The 21,707-nt window shown below is 37.6% G+C and overlaps 1 protein-coding gene across 1 annotated transcript in view; it reads left to right on the forward strand.

Moving 5' to 3' along the window:
• LOC127424648 (nephrocystin-4-like) overlaps positions 1-21,707 on the forward strand; it is a 219,713-nt gene that overhangs the window by 155,481 nt on the left and 42,525 nt on the right. The window contains exons 13-15 of the mRNA XM_051670006.1: positions 6,672-6,806; positions 10,912-11,060; positions 15,573-15,764. Coding sequence (XP_051525966.1) covers positions 6,672-6,806; positions 10,912-11,060; positions 15,573-15,764 — 476 coding nt within the window. The remainder of the gene's footprint in view (positions 1-6,671; positions 6,807-10,911; positions 11,061-15,572; positions 15,765-21,707) is intronic.

Raw genomic sequence — 21,707 nt, forward strand, 5'->3', positions numbered from 1 at the left:
GCTGTATATGTTTTGTATTTCTCACAAGGAGTGAGAAGTGATTGTGCATCATCAATTAACCCATATACACTACAGTATATCCTGTGTTAGACACTCTGAAGCTCTCATATACTGACACTGTTCAGTATATATTCCACAAAGTATTGTTAGGATAGGACTGAAATGTGTTTAGTGAGACAAAATATGCAGGCATTGGCTGTTCTGAGTCGGGCCATTATTTGCATTTTAATGCCAGGATAAACTCCATTCATTTTCAACCGGTGTATTGCATGTGTAGTACTTGACTTCAAAAACAGATTTTGTTGTCTGGCAGACAGAAATGTGTTAGATCCAAATGTCTTTCCCTCCAGCAAAGCCTGATTTAACTCTTGAGCAAAAGAAAAGAAAAGAAAGCAGATGCTTTTAGACCTTTAAGACCCTTTCAAATGCCCTGTGACACTTCACTGCGGAGCTTGGATGGACAGATCTGGTCCACATCGATTTTGATAGGGATCTAATTTAGAGGGACATCAATTCAGAGAGGTTGATTCAAATGCGTTTTTTTGTTTTGTTTTTTTTTAATCAACCAGGTGCGTGTGTTTGTTCTATAAAGCTTGAGTCCCTCACTTGGTCTGAAAAAGACTTTCAGGTCTATGGCACTTCTCTTTGATTGATGGGGTGGTCTCTCTCATTTCTACTCTCAAACGCACAGCTCTGTTCCAAATCCTAGTGAGCATCCTACATAGCAAGCTATCTTCTAAGGCAGAAATGGAACCTCATACAGGGTATGTGACTGATCTGGAACATTCTACATAGGCAACAACTCTGTGTATGGCCAAAAAAAGGGACCTAGAAAGCAGGATTATTATAGTTTCTAGCTTTTGGAAAAGCAGCCTCTGTGTCGGAGGTTTCGGAACAGCTACAGAATGGATTCAGAGTGGCATGTATAGACTGGTTTAGTCAGTCTCCATCTTAAAACAGAATAGATCAGATCTGTTCACACGGCATGCTTTGTTGCCTGATAACAAGCACACAGAGGCTTTGATTTAAAATCTTACACACATTCAATGTGATATGTGTAGTTTTAATTGGATGGATAGACATACCTTGTGTTTCTGCATTATAGTGCTTTAATGCACATTGCTAATAATAATGTCATCCAGTCATGCTCTGCACATCCCATTCTGTATTTCAGAGTTAAAATGCTTGCTTCAAAAGCATGCATTCACTCTGTATTTATAGTTAATGCCTTTTAGAAAGAGCCTCTGCCTCTCTCTTTTTCAGACACTGCCTCTGATATTGATTTTATGTTTTTAGTATGCATGAAAGTGAGTGTATGTCAAACAAGAGCAGGCTTTGTGACTATCGACAGGCATGATTTTTATTCTGACCTTGTGGCTTTTCTGTTGGCACTGTGTCTGTCAGAAGTTTGGCTGTGGATCTTCTCTTTCCTTCACCTCTGTTCACTCACTCTGTCTGAGTGATGGGTGAAATAACTTTAAGTCCTTGTAGTCAGAGTCATTCTTTTTTTACATCAGATGTTGAAATAAGATGACAATATTTTTTTTGCATTTCATCAGTGGCTCATTGTACTGACCTCAGCACAGTCTAAACCAGGGGATCCCAGAATTTTTTGTTAGTTCAACCCTTGTGACCTAAATTATTTTCTTGAAACCCCCCCCCCCCCCATTAGTTCAAATATCTTTTTTTTTTTTTACCGTTCAAAATAATCTTTCAATAAATATTATGTATAATATATTTAATAACTCATATTTGTACATACAGTGGGTCCAAAAAGTATTTGAACACTGAAGTCACAGTACAAAATGTATGTATGTCATTGCATCAGATAACGTAGTAATCAAACCAGGTGGCATTTATTTTAAAGAAAGATACAATCACAATTTTTCAAGCACTAAGCGAAAAGAAATGTTACGTTTATTTTAAATATAAAACAACAAGTATAGTGTTCAAAATTAGGACAAAAAATGAACACTTAGCACACAAACTTAGTGGAGCATGTCCATAGTTAATGTGATGAACACTGTGGTTACTTTGCTAGAAAACCTGTGTGAACTTGAGTGGAACAGACATGTACATCCACTAAAAATGACAAGGACCAGTTGGTAAAAATCTGCTGCAAGAATGGCTCAGAAAAGTTGGTTCTGAGAAAAAGTCTAGCATCATTTGCATATGCCACTTTGTCTGATGTTTTGTTACCTATGCAATGACATTCATATAATCAATGTGTGACTTGAGTGTCCAAATATTTCTTGATAAGGGTAAAGTGTTATATTTTATTAAACATTTTATATTTAAATAACAAATTTTTATCAGGGATGCCGATTTATTGTATTAATTCTGTGCGATTACTTATATAAAAAATTATGTGTTAAAAAAATTACGCAATTAATCAGGTTCAATTCAAGCAATTCAAGTGTAAAGTACCACCTGTTTTCAGGCCATACACCAGCTGTATAGGCAACATGCACCTGTACAGATAAAAAAACACACCAGGCTTACTTGACACTAGCGACAGCACAAGATGAGGATGCGTTCCTATGTTCAAACATACCTGGACGGAATGCAATTCTGAATGCAGTAATCTCGAGGCTTGTAAGTTTCTTATAAAAAAAATAAATAAAAAAATTAAAAAAATAAAATAATATATATATTATTAGAAATTTAAACTCCTCCCTTTGCTGAAACTGCAAAACCTTCTTGTTCCATACTTCTGCAACTTTCTGATGTCAGACTGATGGATATATTTGAACTCAGGCACACATGACTACCCACATTTAGACACCAATGATGCCTATTCAGTATTCAAAAACTTTCAGGGATGCAAACTCCGAAGAGGTGAAAAAGGTGAGACAGTTATAGCAGGTGTTCCAGATGTATATTTTCAGTTGATTTGTTTGTTGTATTTAAAGTTTTTTTTAAGTGTTTAAATTTCAATTTAAGTTCAATAAAAGTTAAACTCAATTGACAGCCTTTGTGGCATAATGTGGATTACCACAAAAAAATAAAATAAATAAAAAATAAATAAATAAATTATATATATATATATATATATATATATATATATATATATATATATATATATAATTATTATTTATTTATTTCAGCACTCATACAACTCAAATTGTCCATACAACAAAACATTATCATAACATTTAGCCGAAAAAAGGAAAGGCTGAAACCAATGCTTTTTATACCTTCCCTTCTCACCTTAAAATTATACAATTTATAAATTATACAAAAATTATTTAATTATACAATTTATACTTAAATAAAGCCTTAATAATAAGTCTGTCTTGGACAGATTGACAAATTTAATTGCAAAATGGATTGCTGTAGACTGTAGAACAATGATAGACTCATGTTCAGAAATATAGAAATAAACTATATGTTGCTTTCTACAGCCACTTTTTTTGTATTGCCTTATCTATGCTTAACTCATCTTCCACAATAATGTAAAGCATTTAAATGATCTGAATTATTCTATTTAAATATATTTTCTATTTATAATTATTTAAATATAACTACAATAAGTTAATCATGATATATTTAATCATTGTTATTTGAGAGCCTTTCTCAGAAAATATTTATAAATTATATGCGACTTATTGCAATTAATTTGATCAATTAATCGGCATGTCTGGGTGCAGCCACAGAGGCCGTTTCCCAGTGCTGCCAGCGCTCCCAGCCACGGAGGCCGTTCTCCAGTCGCTGCCAGCGCTTCCGGCCACGGAGGCCATTCCCCAGTCGCTGCCAGCGCTTCCGGCCATGGAGGCCATTCCCCAGTCGCTGCCAGCGCTCCTGGCCACGGAGCCCATTCTCCAGTCGCTGCCAGCGCTTCCGGCCACGGAGGCCATTCCCCAGTCGCTGCCAGCGCTCCTGGCCACGGAGGCCGTTCCCCAGTCTCTGCCATTTCTCACGGCCATGGAGGCCGTGGCCAGTGCCCAAGCCTTCCATGGCTCTGCCTCCTGAGCCGCTCCCTCCTGAACACTGTCCAGCGGCTGCCGTCAAGTTCACTGCCCTTTGTCCAGTGGCCATCATCCAGTTCACTGCCCCATGTCCAGTGGTCGCCACCCAGTACTGTGCCGCCTTTGCCCTGAGGCCTCCTCCCAGGCCGCCAGACCCTGCCTCCGCCCTGAGGCCTCCTCCCAGGCCGCCAGACCCTGCCTCCGCCCTGAGGCCTCCTCCCAGGCCGCCGGACCCTGCCTCCGCCCTGAGGCCTCCTCCCAGGCCGCCGAACCCTGCCCCTTTCCTTAAGTCCCCTACCTGGTTTCCCCCCCTTCCCTCCCTTTCTGTTGTGTTTTATGTTTTATGTTAGTGCTCATTTTGTCTGTCTTGTGTATTGTTTGATGTTCCCGATTTGGGACACCGGGGGGGTACTGTGACGGTCCTGCCACTCTGTCAGTCTAGGTTTTTGTCTGATAGGACCATGGCATTATCGTCCCATGTCTGTCTTGTGTTTCACTGTCTGTCTTCTTGTCGCCTGTTGTGAGCATCGCATGGTGTTTGCCTCACGATGTACGCTCAGGTTTCGTTTAGCGTGAGAATGCGTGGCATCACTTTGTTTGGAATTGCTATGCATTCTCTCATCTTGTTTGTTTGTTGGCATAGGCGTATATTTCCTCATTGTCTGACGATTATCTTTCATGCCATTCAGGTGTTTTGTTGTCTTGCGTGTCTCTCTGTTTTACGTCATACCCCGCCTCCTTGTTTGCCCATTATTAGTTTATTAATCACACCTGTTAACCTGTTGATTTCTCTCCCTATTTTAGTCTCCTCATGTTTGCTGTCCAGTGCCAGTTCATCTTGTTTCCTGTCTTGTTGGATCTCTTATGTCGGTCCTGTCAGTCGGTCTGTCCACGACAGACCACGAATCCCCAGTTGAGAAAGCCTGGTCTAAACTCATGTAATGGGGGTTGTGGGATCATGTATTAGACTGACCTAGTCATGATGAGGCTTGTGTTTTGGCAGTAGTGGGCACAATGGACTCATGATCTCAGCTGATCTGAGGACAGTGTAGTCATGCGTTTAGGCAGTTTTTGGGTCAGTGAGTTGTAGATTTAGGCTGTATTGGGGTCAGTGAAGACATGCTTTTAGAATCTACAGGGTGTCAGTGATAAAGGCTGTACTGAAGGCAGTTAAGTCGTGTTTAACTCCACTGACCCCATCTTAGCTCAAATTCTGCCACTACTGCCTAACAGTCAACTAGCCTAATGCAATAGAGATCACATTGCACAGCCTCTCTCTAGGCCAGAGAGCTGCATTAGATCAGCAACTGATGCAAAACACAGCTCACAGCTCTTAGCCTCATCCTGAGCATAATCACTAGAGAAAACAAAGCCCAGAGTTTATCTGATAAAACCAGCACAGTCATAATGTCTTGATTTTGATAAGCCCTAAAGAAGTAGTTTTGTGTAAGTACTGGTTTGAAATCTTTATGCTGTCCATAATGTAACGTGAAGGAAGTAGGAGTGTGTGTGTGGGGGAGGGGTGGTCTATATTTAAGAGTATTGTAGGGATATCTGTACAGGTCCTCTATACAGCTAGACTGCAAGGGTTTTTGTGAGATGTTAAAGGAATATTCCAGGTTCAATACAAGTTAAGCTCTTTCGACAGCATTTGTGGCATAATGTTGATTATTACCACAAAAAAATATTTTGAATCATCCCTCCTTTTCTTTAAGAAAAGAAAAAATCAAGGAGACAGTGAGGCACTTCCAATGGAAATGAATTGGCCAGTTCTTGGAGGTTTAAACCTCCTGAGACCTGAGCATAACTGCTGTGTGCATTTTCCATTTCCCTTTTTGATTTTTAACTAGTAGGACATAATAATCAGCATTATGCCACAAATGCTGTCGATTTTGTATTGAACCAGGAATATTTCTTTAAACACTGGAATCAAGGTTCGCTTTTCCCTTGCATCTTCATTTTATTTATTTATTTTTTTTTTTACTGATACTGACGTGCCTATGCTCTATGCAATGTTTATGGCTAAGCGATGAAGTAAAGCAGGAAGTTCAGCACTTGTTATGCAAAGTATCAAAGTCCAGTGAAAATGAATGAGCAACCAGTGAGCACAAGATCGCAATATAGCATTTTTGCATCGCAATACACTAAACATAAAGAACTGCAATATTATCATACAGCAACACAGACATCTATAAAATATTTTATTGCCAAGTCCCTGCTGATTTCCCTGATATTATGAGATGATTTCATTTTGTGCATCTTTTCCCATCTTCAATAGTTTCAGAATTCCTATTAAGATCCCGAAATTGATGACTGCATCAAAAAACACTTGCAAGCATGCATGCATGTGTGGGTGGGTTTTGCAATGTTACTTTGTTATTTTTACTCAAAAGAGACTCCCATTAGGAGGAAGGGCAAAATGTGAATGGTAAATCTCAAAGTGAAGTAAGAAAAAATTAGAGCATGTATAAAACTATGCATGCATAAGCTGCAAAAGTAGTGGTACACAAAGCTGGATCTGTCATGTTTACACAAAAAACAGGTTTCTAATTTCATCCTCCCTTTGTGTTGGTTGGATATTGGCATTATGTTGATGCCAGCTATGGGGGATTGCCTCTCTGTCAAATGCTTTTGCCGTTGTTTGGTGTGATAAATATGTATTTTTTTATTTCTTTTTCTCTTTTCTCTGGTTCTGTTGTTCAGTTGTCTCTCTCTCAGCTGACTGCGACTTCACGCTACCCAACCATGAGCCACACGGTGGGGTCTCCATGGCAACAACAGCTCCCCTCTCTGCTCTCTCCCTCCCTGATGGCATCGGCCCACCAGCTGTCACATGTCGTAAGTTTTCCACCCACATACAAATATATATGTTCCCTTTTTTCTTTAAAATAAAGACTGAGATACATTCATGCAAAGGAATAAAACACCTACAATTTCTCAAGCTGTAATGTGGGATTCACATTAAAGTGAATTTGCTTTATACACTTATACACATGCACATAATCCTTTGGACCAAACATACAGATATATGTTTTCAGCTGTAAACAGACACCTATACATAAGACAAGAAAACCTGTTTAGAGCAGTAGGAATCTCATATTAAAGTGAGAAATTCTGTATTTTGTTAAATTGTTGTTTTCTTAATGTGTAGTTAGATCTACGTTAATTCTCTACAATTTAACAGGTACTAATTTTTACTGCAAAATCAAACCTCCAGCATTTCCTCTGCCCTTCTTAGAGCCCCATTAACATGTCTCATTCATTTGACAAAGTTTGCAGCAGCTCCATGATAATTTGGTGCATATCAAGATCCACTGCAAGTGCTGCTTTCATATTTTCTTTGCTGCACTCAGTGCAAGTAGATCACAACCTTAAAAACTGTCCAGGTTCAGCAAGTGTGTCTTGCTAAAGTGGCAAATCATGTAAATTATATTATTTGAGATAATTCTTCAGCTCAACATCTAATAAGGGTCCACTATGTGTTTCCATCAAATGTCTTTGTCCACAATTCCCAGATTCTTCTGGGTTCACTTGAGCTCTGTAATAAATTTATTTAATACCATGCCAAACAGCATGATTATACTATGTACTTTTACTGTACTCAATATGTTGGAATATAAGTAAATATTTGTGCTATGCCGAGCTTGTGTTATGTTTTTATGTACAGAAAAACAGTGTGATTACATATAGCCAGTAATAGAGTGGGAACATTTCAAACTTTTGGTTTTAAACTCTGCACCAGGATATCCACGCATATTATGTTAATCGCCTGTGTGTGGGTGCGTATGTTTATATTGATGCTGGTAGTCATGCAGTGCATTAGACTATATGATGAAACTGTGTAAATAAACATACAAAGTGCTTAGTTTCCACCCCCACAGTTGTTTGAAGCTGCGTGTGCCACACATGGGCTCTTCAGTCACAGATTAGGGAGGAATATTCTGCTGCACTCAAGTTCTAGCATGATACTCCTATAAGTTCAATGTGTGTGTGTGTTTTATTTATTTATTTATGTATTTTTTTTATATGGTATTAAATTATTCCTTGTGCATTTTTTAACACTCTTCTCTTTATGTATCTGCCACTTCGCCTCTCTCCAAATTAGAGTTTCCAATCCATTTATATATATATATATATCAATATATATATATATATATATATATATATATATATATATATATATATATATATATATATATATATAGGTCAACAGAGAATGGCCAGACTGGTTTGAACTGACAAAGTCTACGGTAACTCAAATAGCCGCTCTGTACAATTGTGGTGAGAAGAAGCGGGTTGGAGCGGTTTTGGTGGCACGAGGGGGACCTACATAATATTAGGCAGGTGGTTTTAATGTTGTGGCTGATTGGTGTGTGTGTATGTGTGTGTGTGTGTGTGTGTGTATATATATATATATATATACACACACACACACACACACACACACACACAGAATAAATCCAGAATAAATTCTAGAGACTGTTGTGCACGAAAATCCCAGAAGATCAGCAGTTACAGAAATACTCAAACCAGCCCTTCCGGCACCAATTGCGATGCGATTATCTAATGAGCCAATCGTGTGGCAGCAGTGCAGTGCATAAAATCATGTAGATACGGATCAGGAGCTTTAGTTAATGTTCACATCAACCATCAGAATGGGGAAAAATGTGATCTCAGTGATTTGGACCGTGACATGATTGTTGGTGCCAAATGGGCTGGTTTGTGTAACTGCTGATCTACTGGGATTTTCATGCACAACAGTCTCTAGAATTTACTCTGAATGATGCTAAAAACAAAAAACATCCAGTGAGCGGCAGTTCTGTGGACGGAAATGGCTTGTTGATGAGAGAGGTCAACAGAGAATGGCCAGACTGGTTCGAACTGACAAAGTCTACGGTAACTCAGATAACCGCTCTGTACAATCGTGGTGAGAAGAATATAATCTCAGAATGCTATTCTGAGATGCAGGTTGGTGCTGTTTTGGCGGCACGAGGGGGAACTACACAATATTAGGCAGGTGGTTTTAATGTTGTGGCTGATCGGTGTATACAGTATAAATACTATATATATATATATATATATATATATATATATATATATATATATATATATATATATATATATATATATATATATATGGGATTGTAACAATTCAAGGATGACAAAGGAGGAAGTTGGGACCGGCTTGACAACACGTAGACATTTATTGTACAAACACTGTACACTTTTCAATGACACATATTACACACTGCTTTTCAGCAGTCGCTTCACACTAACACTCGACAAACACACAGCTTCAGGCTTCTCTCTCTCCCTATCTGCCGCTGTCTCCTCTCCTTAAAAACTCCCGCCCGTCACTGGAACGCGAGACCGGTGTGGCACACAGGTAGAACTCATTCACCACTTATCTTCCCGGCTTCGCTCTGCCCAGACGCCGCTTGGCCACGCCCTGCTAGCCACAGGTATATTTAGCACTTTTTGGTTTCAGTTGATTTAGAAATATCAGTCTTTTTTGGACAAAGAGTTCTGAGCACCCTGAGGCTGGAATTCACTTGCAGTGTGGCTGAGATGCTGATTGTGTTTATTATTTTTTATTTTTCAGTAGCCTTAGTGCAGTCTGAATAGTATTCTGTATGGTTATGTGTACTGTATATGTATACTGTATGCATTTATTCACTGAGCAGACACTTTTATCCAATGTTTCTTATTAATTTTAATGCTTCAACACAAAAAGTGACAGTAACATTAGAAGTGCTGCAATACAATGTTCTAAAGTGTGCCAGAAAAGTACAAGCTACTAATAAATGTAATCAAGTATAGCAGAACAACACTTAAATGTAGAATGTAGACATTTCCCTTTTTTTTTTTTTTTAAGTAGGCCTACTGACTATCTTCATAAAATGTGGTTCACTTTTCTGCTAATTTTAGCCAAGCGACCAACACACAATGTGTTTTGAATTGATTTGTGTCATTTAATGATGGGTTTATCTGACATTATTGATACCAAAATAATAGACTACAAAGATTAAAAAGCTCATTTAAACAATAGCAGTGTCTGTCCATGACTAGCTGTACAGCAAAATCCAACAAAACAAGTTATGTGTTCAGGCTTTCTTTTAGAATTTCTGTACATTTTCGTAAATTCATCTAACACTATTAGAGCATGCTAGATCGAGAAAGTGTTTGCCATTTTTGTGAACAATATACATCAGACATCCAGTGAACAGACTGTCTTCGGTCTGTGGAGGTGCTGTCAACAGGCCCGGGTACACTTCGTTTTTCTGTGTTCTAGATTGGAAATTGCGGTCAACCGTGCTGCCTTTCAAATGATACTTTTTTGACTGCATTTTAATATGAATGTGTTTGACGCATGCTCACTGCAACTGCTTTGTGAAACTCTTTTAGTACAGTCAACGGCAGGCGCATGCATCAAAGATGCGCACAAATGAGGACTGTCCGTGTTTTGGGAAAATCTGTACCACGCACGGACAGTCCGCGTGCACTGTGCTGATGACGAAATTTGCATCACGCATACTGTACTCACAGCGATCAACAACGCGGCAACCAAAGTACTTTGGCCTTAAGGCTGAAACAAGGTAAGGAGTACAGAAAGTGCCATAACTGTGATTCTTTCAAGTGCTTGTTGTGTCTTCATGCATTTCATCTCTGTAGCACTAGATTGAAGTGAACCACAATGCAAGTTGTTTGTGTCTGTGGTGTGTCATTTTATGTGGAGAATTCCAATACAGAATATTCTTTACAGATTTCATCTCTGCTCTGCTGAGCCTCACAGACAGAGACAATCAAAGAGAACCAAAGCTTCATAAATCCTCTGAGTTTCTGTTTGGCAGGATTTGCTGATGAACTTTAGCCCGAAGTGACACCTGATTTTTTTTTTTTCTTCTTTCTTTCTGTGCATGTTTGTGGGTTTAAACTGAATTAGGAGCGTCCCGGCACTGGTGGCATAGCACACATGGAGTTGAGTGTACAGGAGAGAGATGGAGAGAGAAGTGAGGAAGAAGGTGAGATGCAGGAGTTGGCGTTCAACCCAGTGCACGCTCCCGTCATCACCCTTGGAACCCATGCTGCAAGGTGAGAACTACATAACACATAGAAACAAACGCCACACGGTCAAAATAATTCTATTTTAAAGGCACCATATTCCACACTTTTGTAGCATTTTTTATGTAAATCAAGGTTTCTTCCTTCAAAAAGAAGGATTTAATTTTATATGTACTTTTAAGACTTCCATATGTAAATGTTGGTGTACTAAGTTTAGCCAATCATAACTGATGTCTATGTAGTTCTTCGGGGTGAAGGCAATTTAATGTTTGAGTGGAGAGTGTTCATGTGCTGTAGATCTGCTTATTGTTAGATAATTAACAAAATTCTGATAAATTCTTCATTCATTTTAAGTCAGTTGACTGGTCAGTATTTAGAGACCCAGAAAACACAGAACCAATGTGTGTAGAATGACTTTTTTTTTTTTAAATAGGAACTCTAATTTAATTTTAAAGGTGCACTCAGTAATTTTTTTCCCCATTAAAAAAGTTTTTCTCCTAAAAAATGAATTGTAATTTTGAAAAATCATGACCACTCACATGAGATGAGGATTCTAGTCATATCAGTAACCTTATAAAAGTTTTTTTTTTTTTCATGGGGCAGGGGTGCCCTCATGGGGGCTGCCATTTTAGAATCATATGACCAGCTGAATACTACTCGCTTAATCTCGTTGGACATTTTCACAGTTTAATTAAACTAATCATGGCTGATTGTGAGTAGTGAATTTCTACAATGGCATCTGTATCTGAAAACTGTTGATTTTGAATGATGCTGCATCCACACCACTACGTGTCACTGTAAGTCCAAGATGACATGAACAAAGATTTACTGAGTGTACCTTTAATTAGTTGTTTTGTCTGATTGAGACCCATGAAATTAAATTTGAAGTTTGAATATTAAACCAGGTTAGTCAAATTAAGTTATTACATTTGGAGTTCTGGTTAATTTTATGTGCTGGTTAGTATTTTTCATGTCAGGAACTTTAATTTGGTCAGATTTTCCCTGCAGTGGTGATCCCACCCCCCACCCCTGCCCCAAGTAGGCATCATAAATGGGTATCACCTTATAGCCTATAGAAATAAACTTAATGTAAAGTGTACATAAACCAAACGAAATGGTCTTAGATGGTCCAAAAAAACAAAAAATAACAGTATTAATGAAACTTTGGACTAAAATAATAGACACCTTTTCACATTAAACAGCACAAGATGAAGTTTAGCAAAGTTATCTTTCTCAAAAGCCTGCTGTGGCAGTATTATGGTACAGTGATGGTACAATATGGTAAAACCTTGGTATTTTTACAAATATATCATGGTATTTATATGGTAGGCTATTCCAAGGAACATGTCCATTAAACATGGTATTGGCTTGGTAATTTTTGATACTTTTACTGTAAGTGCTTTCATGTAATGTTAGTATTTTGATACACTTTTATTTAGAAAATGTCTTTACCTGCCATAGAAAATCATTCACAGACTGCACTCACACATGATGACTGAATGCAGCTGCAGGTTTTGTTTCAATTAATTGTAAGTAAATATCCACTTCATTCAGCATTGTTTTTGTCTTCTGTCTTCTAAAGTATCCCGTTACTGTTTTACCGTGTGACAAAGCACTTCAAACGATTCAGCCCGTATGTAAGACAAATTAATTGGGAAGAATTGACTCAAAAGAGTGATTAATTCACGCACCGGGCATTGCTCTGATTCACAAGCCCCCCGCTCATGAGTCTATGGCCGTGTTCACAATGGCATACTAGCCATACTTCTCTCACTGTTTTTGCCAAACACAGATATAACAGAAACAGTAGTATAAGAGTAGTATGATGGTAAGGCATTTAGTACACAGTCTATATGTTCTGTGGGGGGCACCAAAATACGTTATTGGAACACACAAGGGCACATTTTGTTGGACACAGATTGGACCCATGCTAAAATTGTCTCGGTAGATCGGCGCCCCAAAGCGATGCCGCCCTAGACGGTCGCCTATGTCATCTAATGGGTTGACCAACCCTGTTTCCCTGGGATATTACAAAAACACTTTTACATAATACATCTCACGTCACTTGTCAGAGAGTTTTAAATGGATTGTTGGTAATGAGCCTATTGTCATTATGAGAAACCAGTGATCATTGCAGGTGTGGTTTAATAACGCATACAAATTGAGCTAAAGAAATAACACATAATTGGCAAAAATAATGCAGATGTACTCATCAAATCACAACACTAAAAAACAGATGATTGCTCTGTCTGTTTCACTCTATCTCTGTCTGCCCTTGCTTCTCTCTTTCTCACTCTCTCTCTTTCTCTCTCTCTCTCTCTCTCTCTCTCTCTCTCTCTCTCTCTCATTCTTACTCTGCTCTTTGATGTGTGGATCCTGGGAAGAAAATATTGGTGGGCGAGTGTGAAAATAGTAAGCAAAGATTTTTAATGTTTAATTCACCAGAAAATTTCCATGATCCATTCTATTATATTCCTCTTTGTCTTTGGCAATTATAAGACTCTGATTTAAGTGTGGGACTAATTTTTGTATTTCCTTATTACGCATGAGTCACTGGAAGAACATATTCAATTCCTGCAGTTTGCATATATTTGTGCTTTCCTTTACTAGTTCTAAACTGGTTTCGCTTCAGATTTTACATTGAACATCAAGTGGAAATCCAACACAGTACCAAAATTGGTTATCATAGAAAAGTAACAGAAATATCCTTAAAATCAAACATGCAATTTATTAATACTACCATGAACTGCATAGACCCAACACAATGCTAAATTATAATCATGACATAGGCCAAGTAGTTGACAATTGACAATAATTGACATTAACAATAATTGACAATTTTGTAAATGCATAAACAGCAAAAGTGTGATTTACCAACCAAACACACAAATGAATGTTGTATTCATATTAGTCATATTTCCAAGTGACAAATTCATTTGCACCAGCTTTACTCAAAATTTTTATTGGATGTGTGGCATTTGACCTCAACAACAAAAGAGATGGGAAACTTTTACTTTCTTTTAAAAGTTGATTATTTTGCTTTCCTAACTATGCACAATTATGTGGTTGGTTGCATTTCATTATTTGCATTTACCATTGTATTTTGCCCTGCTGCCTTGACCCTATCAAAACAGACCTGCAATACACCAGTTGAGAACCAATGTTCTATACTGCTGAAAAAGCTCCTAAGACTTCCTGAATATGACTTCATATTCAGCTTTAATAAAGGCTCAAATGTTTTTACAGAGGAAATATTTTTAGAAATTTGCTAACTTGATTTTATTTTGTATCCTTGAATTGTGGATTTTGAAATTTGAGAGATACAAATTAATTCAGCTTCAAATGAGTCAAGGATCAATGTCTTACAATTGTGAGATATCCGTGACATCTGTGACATTTCTCATATCCACACAGAGATGATTTCATTTCTTTCTTTGGTTTCCTTGTCTAGTAGAGAGATCAGTTGTTGTCAGAGCTGTACAAGCACTAGGCAGGTTCTAGTCATGAATTGGCAAATAAACTGCATTTATATGAAAAAAAAATATCCACTATTTTAAATTGCATATACCGTAGGCCAGCCTATCTCTTTTTGTGCTGTACCGAGCCCACAACGTATTCACCACCACCCAGTTTTATTTTATTAGCTTTTTTTGCTTTCCATGTGCAATTTTCTTTCTATGTCTAAAGAGAAATATTTTAAATGCTTTTATCTTGTGACAGTGCAATTCTTTTAGAGAAGTCATTTTGGAGGTCTATAAGAAACAGGCCGTTGATGTTGGCCTCATAAAACCTTAATGTATGAGATCTTATTTAGATTTCACAGCAGCACATTACCAGCACTTACAACCAGATCACTCCAGTGGATTTCAGAATATCTCTTATATTTGATGTGAAGTAAGTACAATCCATGTTGTGGCTAAAGGGGTTTTTAGAGTGATACATCTGGAATACTGTGGGGAGATTATGGATTGCTTCATAAATGCCCCCTATAAAGCACAGCAGGCTGTCACATTTGTTTACTGATCTGTATCCTGTGTTGTTTTGACAGCACTTGGCAGCTCATATGCTACAGGTGTGTGTACATGTACAGTATTGTAACTAAGTATCTATGGTGTGCAGAGAGTTGAACGAGCCTCAGTGTGATTCAAAAGTACCTTTGCTTAAGGGCAAAATTGTGATACGGGACAAGTTCACCTTGTCCCACATGGGCTTTGAACCTACAACCTTTGGGTTACTTGACCAGATCTTTCTCCACAGCACCACACCTTGCCTCAAGCCACGCACCTCCAGGTATTAATTCCAGGCCATGTTTTCCATGTATCGATCAGTCAGTTTTGAAATAATTTTTACTCTTCTTGGTTGCTTGTCATATTAAGATCTAAGTGACTGTATAATTAATCCATTGGTCATCCCTATACCTATGTATTTTTGTTACAAGTGCAGCTCCTTCCTATTCTTTTTACTCCTGTTTTTTTAATACATATGATATTTTGATTAAGCCCACCTATTGTTAACTGTATTGATGTGATTTCTCTGTCTCAGCTCCTGTAGGTCGACTTCTCGCAGATCTCTGGCACAGCTCTTCTCCTCTGGTTTCCCTCAGATTTTGGACCACCAGAACCAGGTGGCTGAGGTTCTTGATCCTTCAGAGCCTGTGAACTTTGACCCCCAGAGAGAAGAGGCAGATCCTTTTCAGGCCAACACTCTTATTCTGCAGTTCCTGGCCTTTACCAGGCAAGTTTGAAAGTGGTCGTATATGTGTGTGTTGGATATTAAAACTGCTTGTCACGCCATCGTAGTGACTCTGTTTTATTGGCGCAAAGTCTTTCTTGGTTCTTTTTGTGCTCTTCTCCAAGGATGTTCCTTCTTTATTGCTGCCTACAAGTGGACCAGGGAAGCTCGTACCTCCAAGTTGGGCATTCGTTACTATGACATGTCATGCATTCAATTTGGAATACGGAAGAATCCAGACTTAAACGAATACACAATGAACGATGGCAAAAGCCCTTTTTCTGTTATACCGTTAAAGAATACTGTTGAAGTCAATGAACCTGCATCATTTATACACAACATGCAGTATATGTAAGGAATAACTGACAACGGGCCGTTGAATTATTTAAAAATAATGCACACCCCGAGGTGGTAATGTGGCCATGATGTGCAATACCGAGTCTCTATTTGTGTGTGTGTGTGTGTGTGTGTGTGTGTGTGTGTGTGTGTGTGTGTCTGTGCATGCACGTACGTGCGTGCGTGTGCATATGTACAGTATGTGTGTCAGCTTGTGTGAGTGTTGGTGTGGGTGAGATGAGAGAGAGGGAGTGCAAGGGTGCTTTTCAACTGAAATTTAAATACATTTAAGATATTATAGACATTGTTTGTCCTTCTTATCCGATTTACTTAACCATTGTCTTTGTTATAGTTGGTTATTTTGCTGTGGTAGCCTGTATGGCTCTTTGAAATAACTGAAATAATTTATAGATAATAAACATCTCTAGCTAACTTGTATCTGGTTCTGATCAATCGATGCATGTATATATCACTCAAGCACAGAAGCATTGATGCTAACTTGGCAACAAACAAAATGGAATTTTTAAGTCTCAAGACTCAAGCACATCTCTGTTCTCAGATCAGGTTTTGATGGATTTAAAGTACTCTCCTCCTCTTTTTCTCTTGCATTCTCTCTGCCTCTCTCACACCGTCTCTACAATGTCATCATATCTTTTCAACAAGAGGAGAAGGTGATTAAATTAAGGGATCTCAGGGCTGTGGAATGGTTGTAAAGAGAATGATTCTAATTATTTTTCTCTGACAATAAGAAATGATGATGTAGACTAAAATAATTATCTAAATAATCAACAAGAACGTATTTAAAAACCATACTAATGATAGAATGTTGAAAACAAGAATGACCAATAAAATTATTATTTTTTAAATAATTAAGTTACGATTTGCAGGGTCTTAGTCTTAATATGAAGTCCTGCTGTATTGTGAAGCTCTTTAAGTTTAAGATTTTCTCATTATCTGCTGTTTTGTGTTAAGATAAAGAATGCTAACGCGTTCACAGGGTAATTAATTTTTTTATGGATTTCAATGCTGTTTCATTTTTACACTTAAGAAGGCTGGTGAGTCAACAGCTATGACATTAATCTATTGGCCATTAGACAGAATAACTTGTTCTATTCATGCTGTTTTCTTTTTTTTTCTTTTCTCCCCTTATTTCCCCAATTTGGAATGCCCAATTCCCAATGCGCTCTAAGTCCTCGTGGTGGCGTAGTGACTCGCCTCAATCCGAGTGGCGGAGGACGAATCTCAGTTGCCTCCCTGTTTGAGACCATCAATCCACGCATCTTATCACGTGGCTTGTTGAGACATAGCGTGTGTGGAGGCTTCACGCTATTCTCCACGGCATCCAGGCACATCTCACTATGCACCCCACCGAGAGCGAACCATATTATAGCGACCACGAGGAGGTTACCCCATGTGCCTCTACCCTCCCTAGCAACCGGGCCAATTTGGTTGTTTAGGAGACCTGGCTGGAGTCACTCAGCACACCTTGGATTTTAACTCGCGACTCCAGGGGTGGTAGTCAGCGTCTTTCCTTGCTGAGCTACCCAAGACCCCGCTGTATTCTAAAGGAAGTAAACCTGTGCATTTTTCAGATAAATGAATCTCCCTATTTAAATACTTCATCGACCCTCGTTGTTGACGTGAGCACAATGTTTCCAGTGTTTGTGTCTGTGTGTGTGTGTACTGCTGCATTCACTCTCATTATTTCAGTTTTCCACTTGTGCTTTGTAATAATCCACCCCTTTGTTCACTAAATGAAAATGTATGTAGCTTTAAGGCCTGCACCTTTAATTGATCAATTCAAGCAGTTTGATTGGCCCAGAGGTCAAAACTGACTTTTTGAGTAAACAGCACTTAAACTCTAAAATTGTGATGTGAGTGCACTTAGTGGGCATGCCAATTGTCTGCACTCTAAATAGTTTCTATCCTTATCTAATTCTGAGTGATTGATTGCTAATCTTCTTCACAAAGAAAAAAGAAAGCAATCATCCCTCCCTAATCTGTCCCTCCATTTTAATTCATTCTGCTGAGGCTGGAGACAAACTATTCACACTGCCCTGTCAGCTCACAAATGTCACCTAGGACTTTGATTAATTAATTAATTTAATTTCATTTATTTATTTATATCTTTGTTTATCTTCTTGTTTGTGTAACACATTGAATCTGGCCTGAGGTTCTAAACCCAGCCTGTTGGTTTTAAACCTACAGGTTTGAATGAATGACCTAAAGCCCCTGAGCATTTTTTTTTATCAGTTAAGCAGTTTCAGGCAGGCAGATGTTCATCATTAACTGTATTAATGGTAGCTGATTAATGGAATGACTAATGATTGCATGTTAAAGGGGTTGTCGTTTAAGTTGTTAAAATTATTTATTTTTTTACAGCTAATGTTAGTAATTTTTTGTGCTTAAAATTGTCAGAATTTTTTTAGTGACCATTTTCCACCCTATCTTTAGCCCTTAGAATTAAACAACCCATTTTTAAGACTACTCTGTAAATGCCCTTCTTGTATGTGAAAAGAGATCAATAGCCAGAATTACTTTCCCACATTTTACATTAATCATTAATTCTTCTGGTGTTTAGGAATGATAACACAGATCCTAATTCCATTACCTCACTGTAACTGGACTGGCCAAGTTCAAGGATGCAGACTACTCACCTTTCAGCTAAAGTCACCTTTTCTGAAGCTTATTTGCTCAAATTGTTGAAGGAATATTCTGGGTTCAATACAAGTGAAGCTCAATCGACAGCATTTGTGGGATAATGTTGATTACCACAAAAATTAATTTCGACTTGCCTCTCCTTCTCTTTAAAAAATAAATAAATAAAAAAATGAAAAAAATAACTGGGTTACAGTGAGGCACTTAAAATGGAAGTGAATGTTAAAATACTCGCTGTTTTAAAAGAATAGCCTCAAAACATAAACAATATGCTTGTTAGCATGATTTTAGTGTAATAAAATTGCTTACTAATCTTTTCTGTGTAAAGTTATATCCAGTCAATTAAATTTGATTCCTCTGCTGCTGGTTTTGGACAATAAAGAACCTACATTTTTTTGTAAAGCATTTCCAGAGTGCACATCTTCCTTCTCTTATACAGTATGTGAAAAGTTATATCCTATTTTGCAACTTCGTTGCCATGACACCATTACACCATAAACCCAAAAACCCTTAAATGACTGTAAAAACGACTATTTAAACAACTTTAAAGCTCAAATAATACACCAGTTTTAACAGTGCTGTTATAAAGTTAAAAACTTCATGTTTGCTTTTAAACCCTCCAGAAAGTGGCCCTGTTCACTTCCATTGTAAGTGCCTTACTGTAACCTTTTTTTAAATGTAACAATTTTTTAATTTATTTTTTAAGAAAAATAGGGACAAGTCTATATATATATATATATATATATATATATATATATATATATATATATATATATATATATATATATATATATTTTTTTTTTTTTTTTTTTTTTTTTTTTTTGTGGTAATCCACATTATGCCACAAAGGCTGTCAATTGAGTTTAACTTTTATTGAACTTAAATTGAAATTTAAACACTTAAAAAAAACTTTAAATACAACAAACAAATCAACTGAAAATATACATCTGGAACACCTGCTATAACTGTCTCACCTTTTTCACCTCTTCGGAATTGCATCCCTGAAAGTTTTTGAATACTGAATAGGCATCATTGGTGTCTAAATGTGGGTAGTCATGTGTGCCTGAGTTCAAATATATCCATCAGTCTGACATCAGAAAGTTGCAGAAGTATGGAACAAGAAGGTTTTGCAGTTTCAGCAAAGGGAGGAGTTTAAATTTCTAAAAGTTATATTATTTTTTCAATGTACAATGAACTCCTATCTCTAATGATATGACCCCTTTAAATTTATTTTTACTTTTATTTTAATGGCAGAGGTCCTACCAAAATGACTAATAAGTTATAGTCCTCCCTTTTTTTTTTTTTTTTTTACATGGCCATTTCTGATGTGTCTTTTATCTCAGTTTGTACACTTTTTATTTATGCAAACCTAAAATAAAATGAAACCTTTCATGCTTCATATTGTTTTGAAGAAATGGAAGCCTAAGCAATAGTTCTATCAGGACGAGTCATAGTAAGCATTGCATCATTCATTCAATTCAGGCATCTCATCCAATCGTAATCCAGCCAGTACTTTATAAGCTCCACACAGCTGTCCTTCATCGCTTCATTATGCCGCTGTTCGTTTTCACCCCTCTCCACCCCTTCACCACCAGCTTTTCCCCTGCCGTCATCATCTTCTGATGGTTCAAGCGAGAATCTGAGCGCTGAACCATAGGACCAGCTTGCGCCAAATGAAACTATTCTTTCATTTTATTCAGGTTAATTGTTATATTCTCTTTCTTTCTGGTAGAACTAGGTTTGTGTTCATCAGCCAGGCTTTCTGTCCATACACCTGAGGTCTAATTCCAACATTCAGCCATTACTATTTATCTGGATGATGGGTTTGACATGGAGTGACTTAGACAGATTCTTCATCTTAGAGTGACTTAGAGTGACAAACTGACTCTCCATCACTGAATCGCATAGACTGGTTCTTTATTAAGGAGTCTCTCAGCCTTGCTCGTCATCATGGAGTGACTCTGACTAACTCTTCATTTTAGAGTAACTCGGATTGATTCTTCAAAACAAAGTGACAACAATTGACACCTAATAATGGTTGACTTATATGGGATCAAAATCCCATCAAAAGTATTGCAGACACGGATCCAAAAATAAAAGCGTGAATCAAAATAATAAGCGTGAATCAAAAAATAATAAGCACAGATAAAACAGTTAGTGCAGATAAAAAAAATAAAATATGCATGAATCAAGAATATATAAACACATTTAAAATATGCTGAGAAATTTTTTTTAAAGCAAAGTCATCAGATTTGCAAACAAAATCATGTTTTCGTGTTTTACTTGGTTATACAGGTGCATCTCAGTAAATTAGAATGTCGTGGAAAAGTTCATTTATTTCAGTAATTCAACTCAAATTGTGAAACTCATGTATTAAATAAATTCAGTGCACACAGACTGAAGTAGTTTAAGTCTTCGGTTCTTTTAATTGTGATGATTTTGGCTCACATTTAACAAAAACCCACCAATTCACTATCTCAAAAAATTAGAATACATCATAAGACCAATAAAAAAAACATTTTTAGTGAATTGTTGGCCTTCTGGAAAGTATGTTCATTTACTGTATATGTACTCAATACTTGGTAGGGGCTCCTTTTGCTTTAATTACTGCCTCAATTCGGTGTGGCATGGACGTGATCAGTTAGTGGCACTGCTGAGGTGGTATGGAAGCCCAGGTTTCTTTGACAGTGGCCTTCAGCTCATCTGCATTTTTTGGTCTCTTGTTTCTCATTTTCCTCTTGACAATACCCCATAGATTCTCTATGGGGTTCAGGTCTGGTGAGTTTGCTGGCCAGTCAAGCACACCAACACCATGGTCATTTAACCAACTTTTGGTGCTTTTGGCAGTGTGGGCAGGTGCCAAATCCTGCTGGAAAATGAAATCAGCATCTTTAAAAAGCTGGTCAGCAGAAGGAAGCATGAAGTGCTCCAAAATTTCTTGGTAAACGGGTG

Source organism: Myxocyprinus asiaticus, chromosome 33 (genome assembly GCF_019703515.2).
Source record: "Myxocyprinus asiaticus isolate MX2 ecotype Aquarium Trade chromosome 33, UBuf_Myxa_2, whole genome shotgun sequence".
NCBI lineage: Eukaryota > Metazoa > Chordata > Actinopteri > Cypriniformes > Catostomidae > Myxocyprinus > Myxocyprinus asiaticus.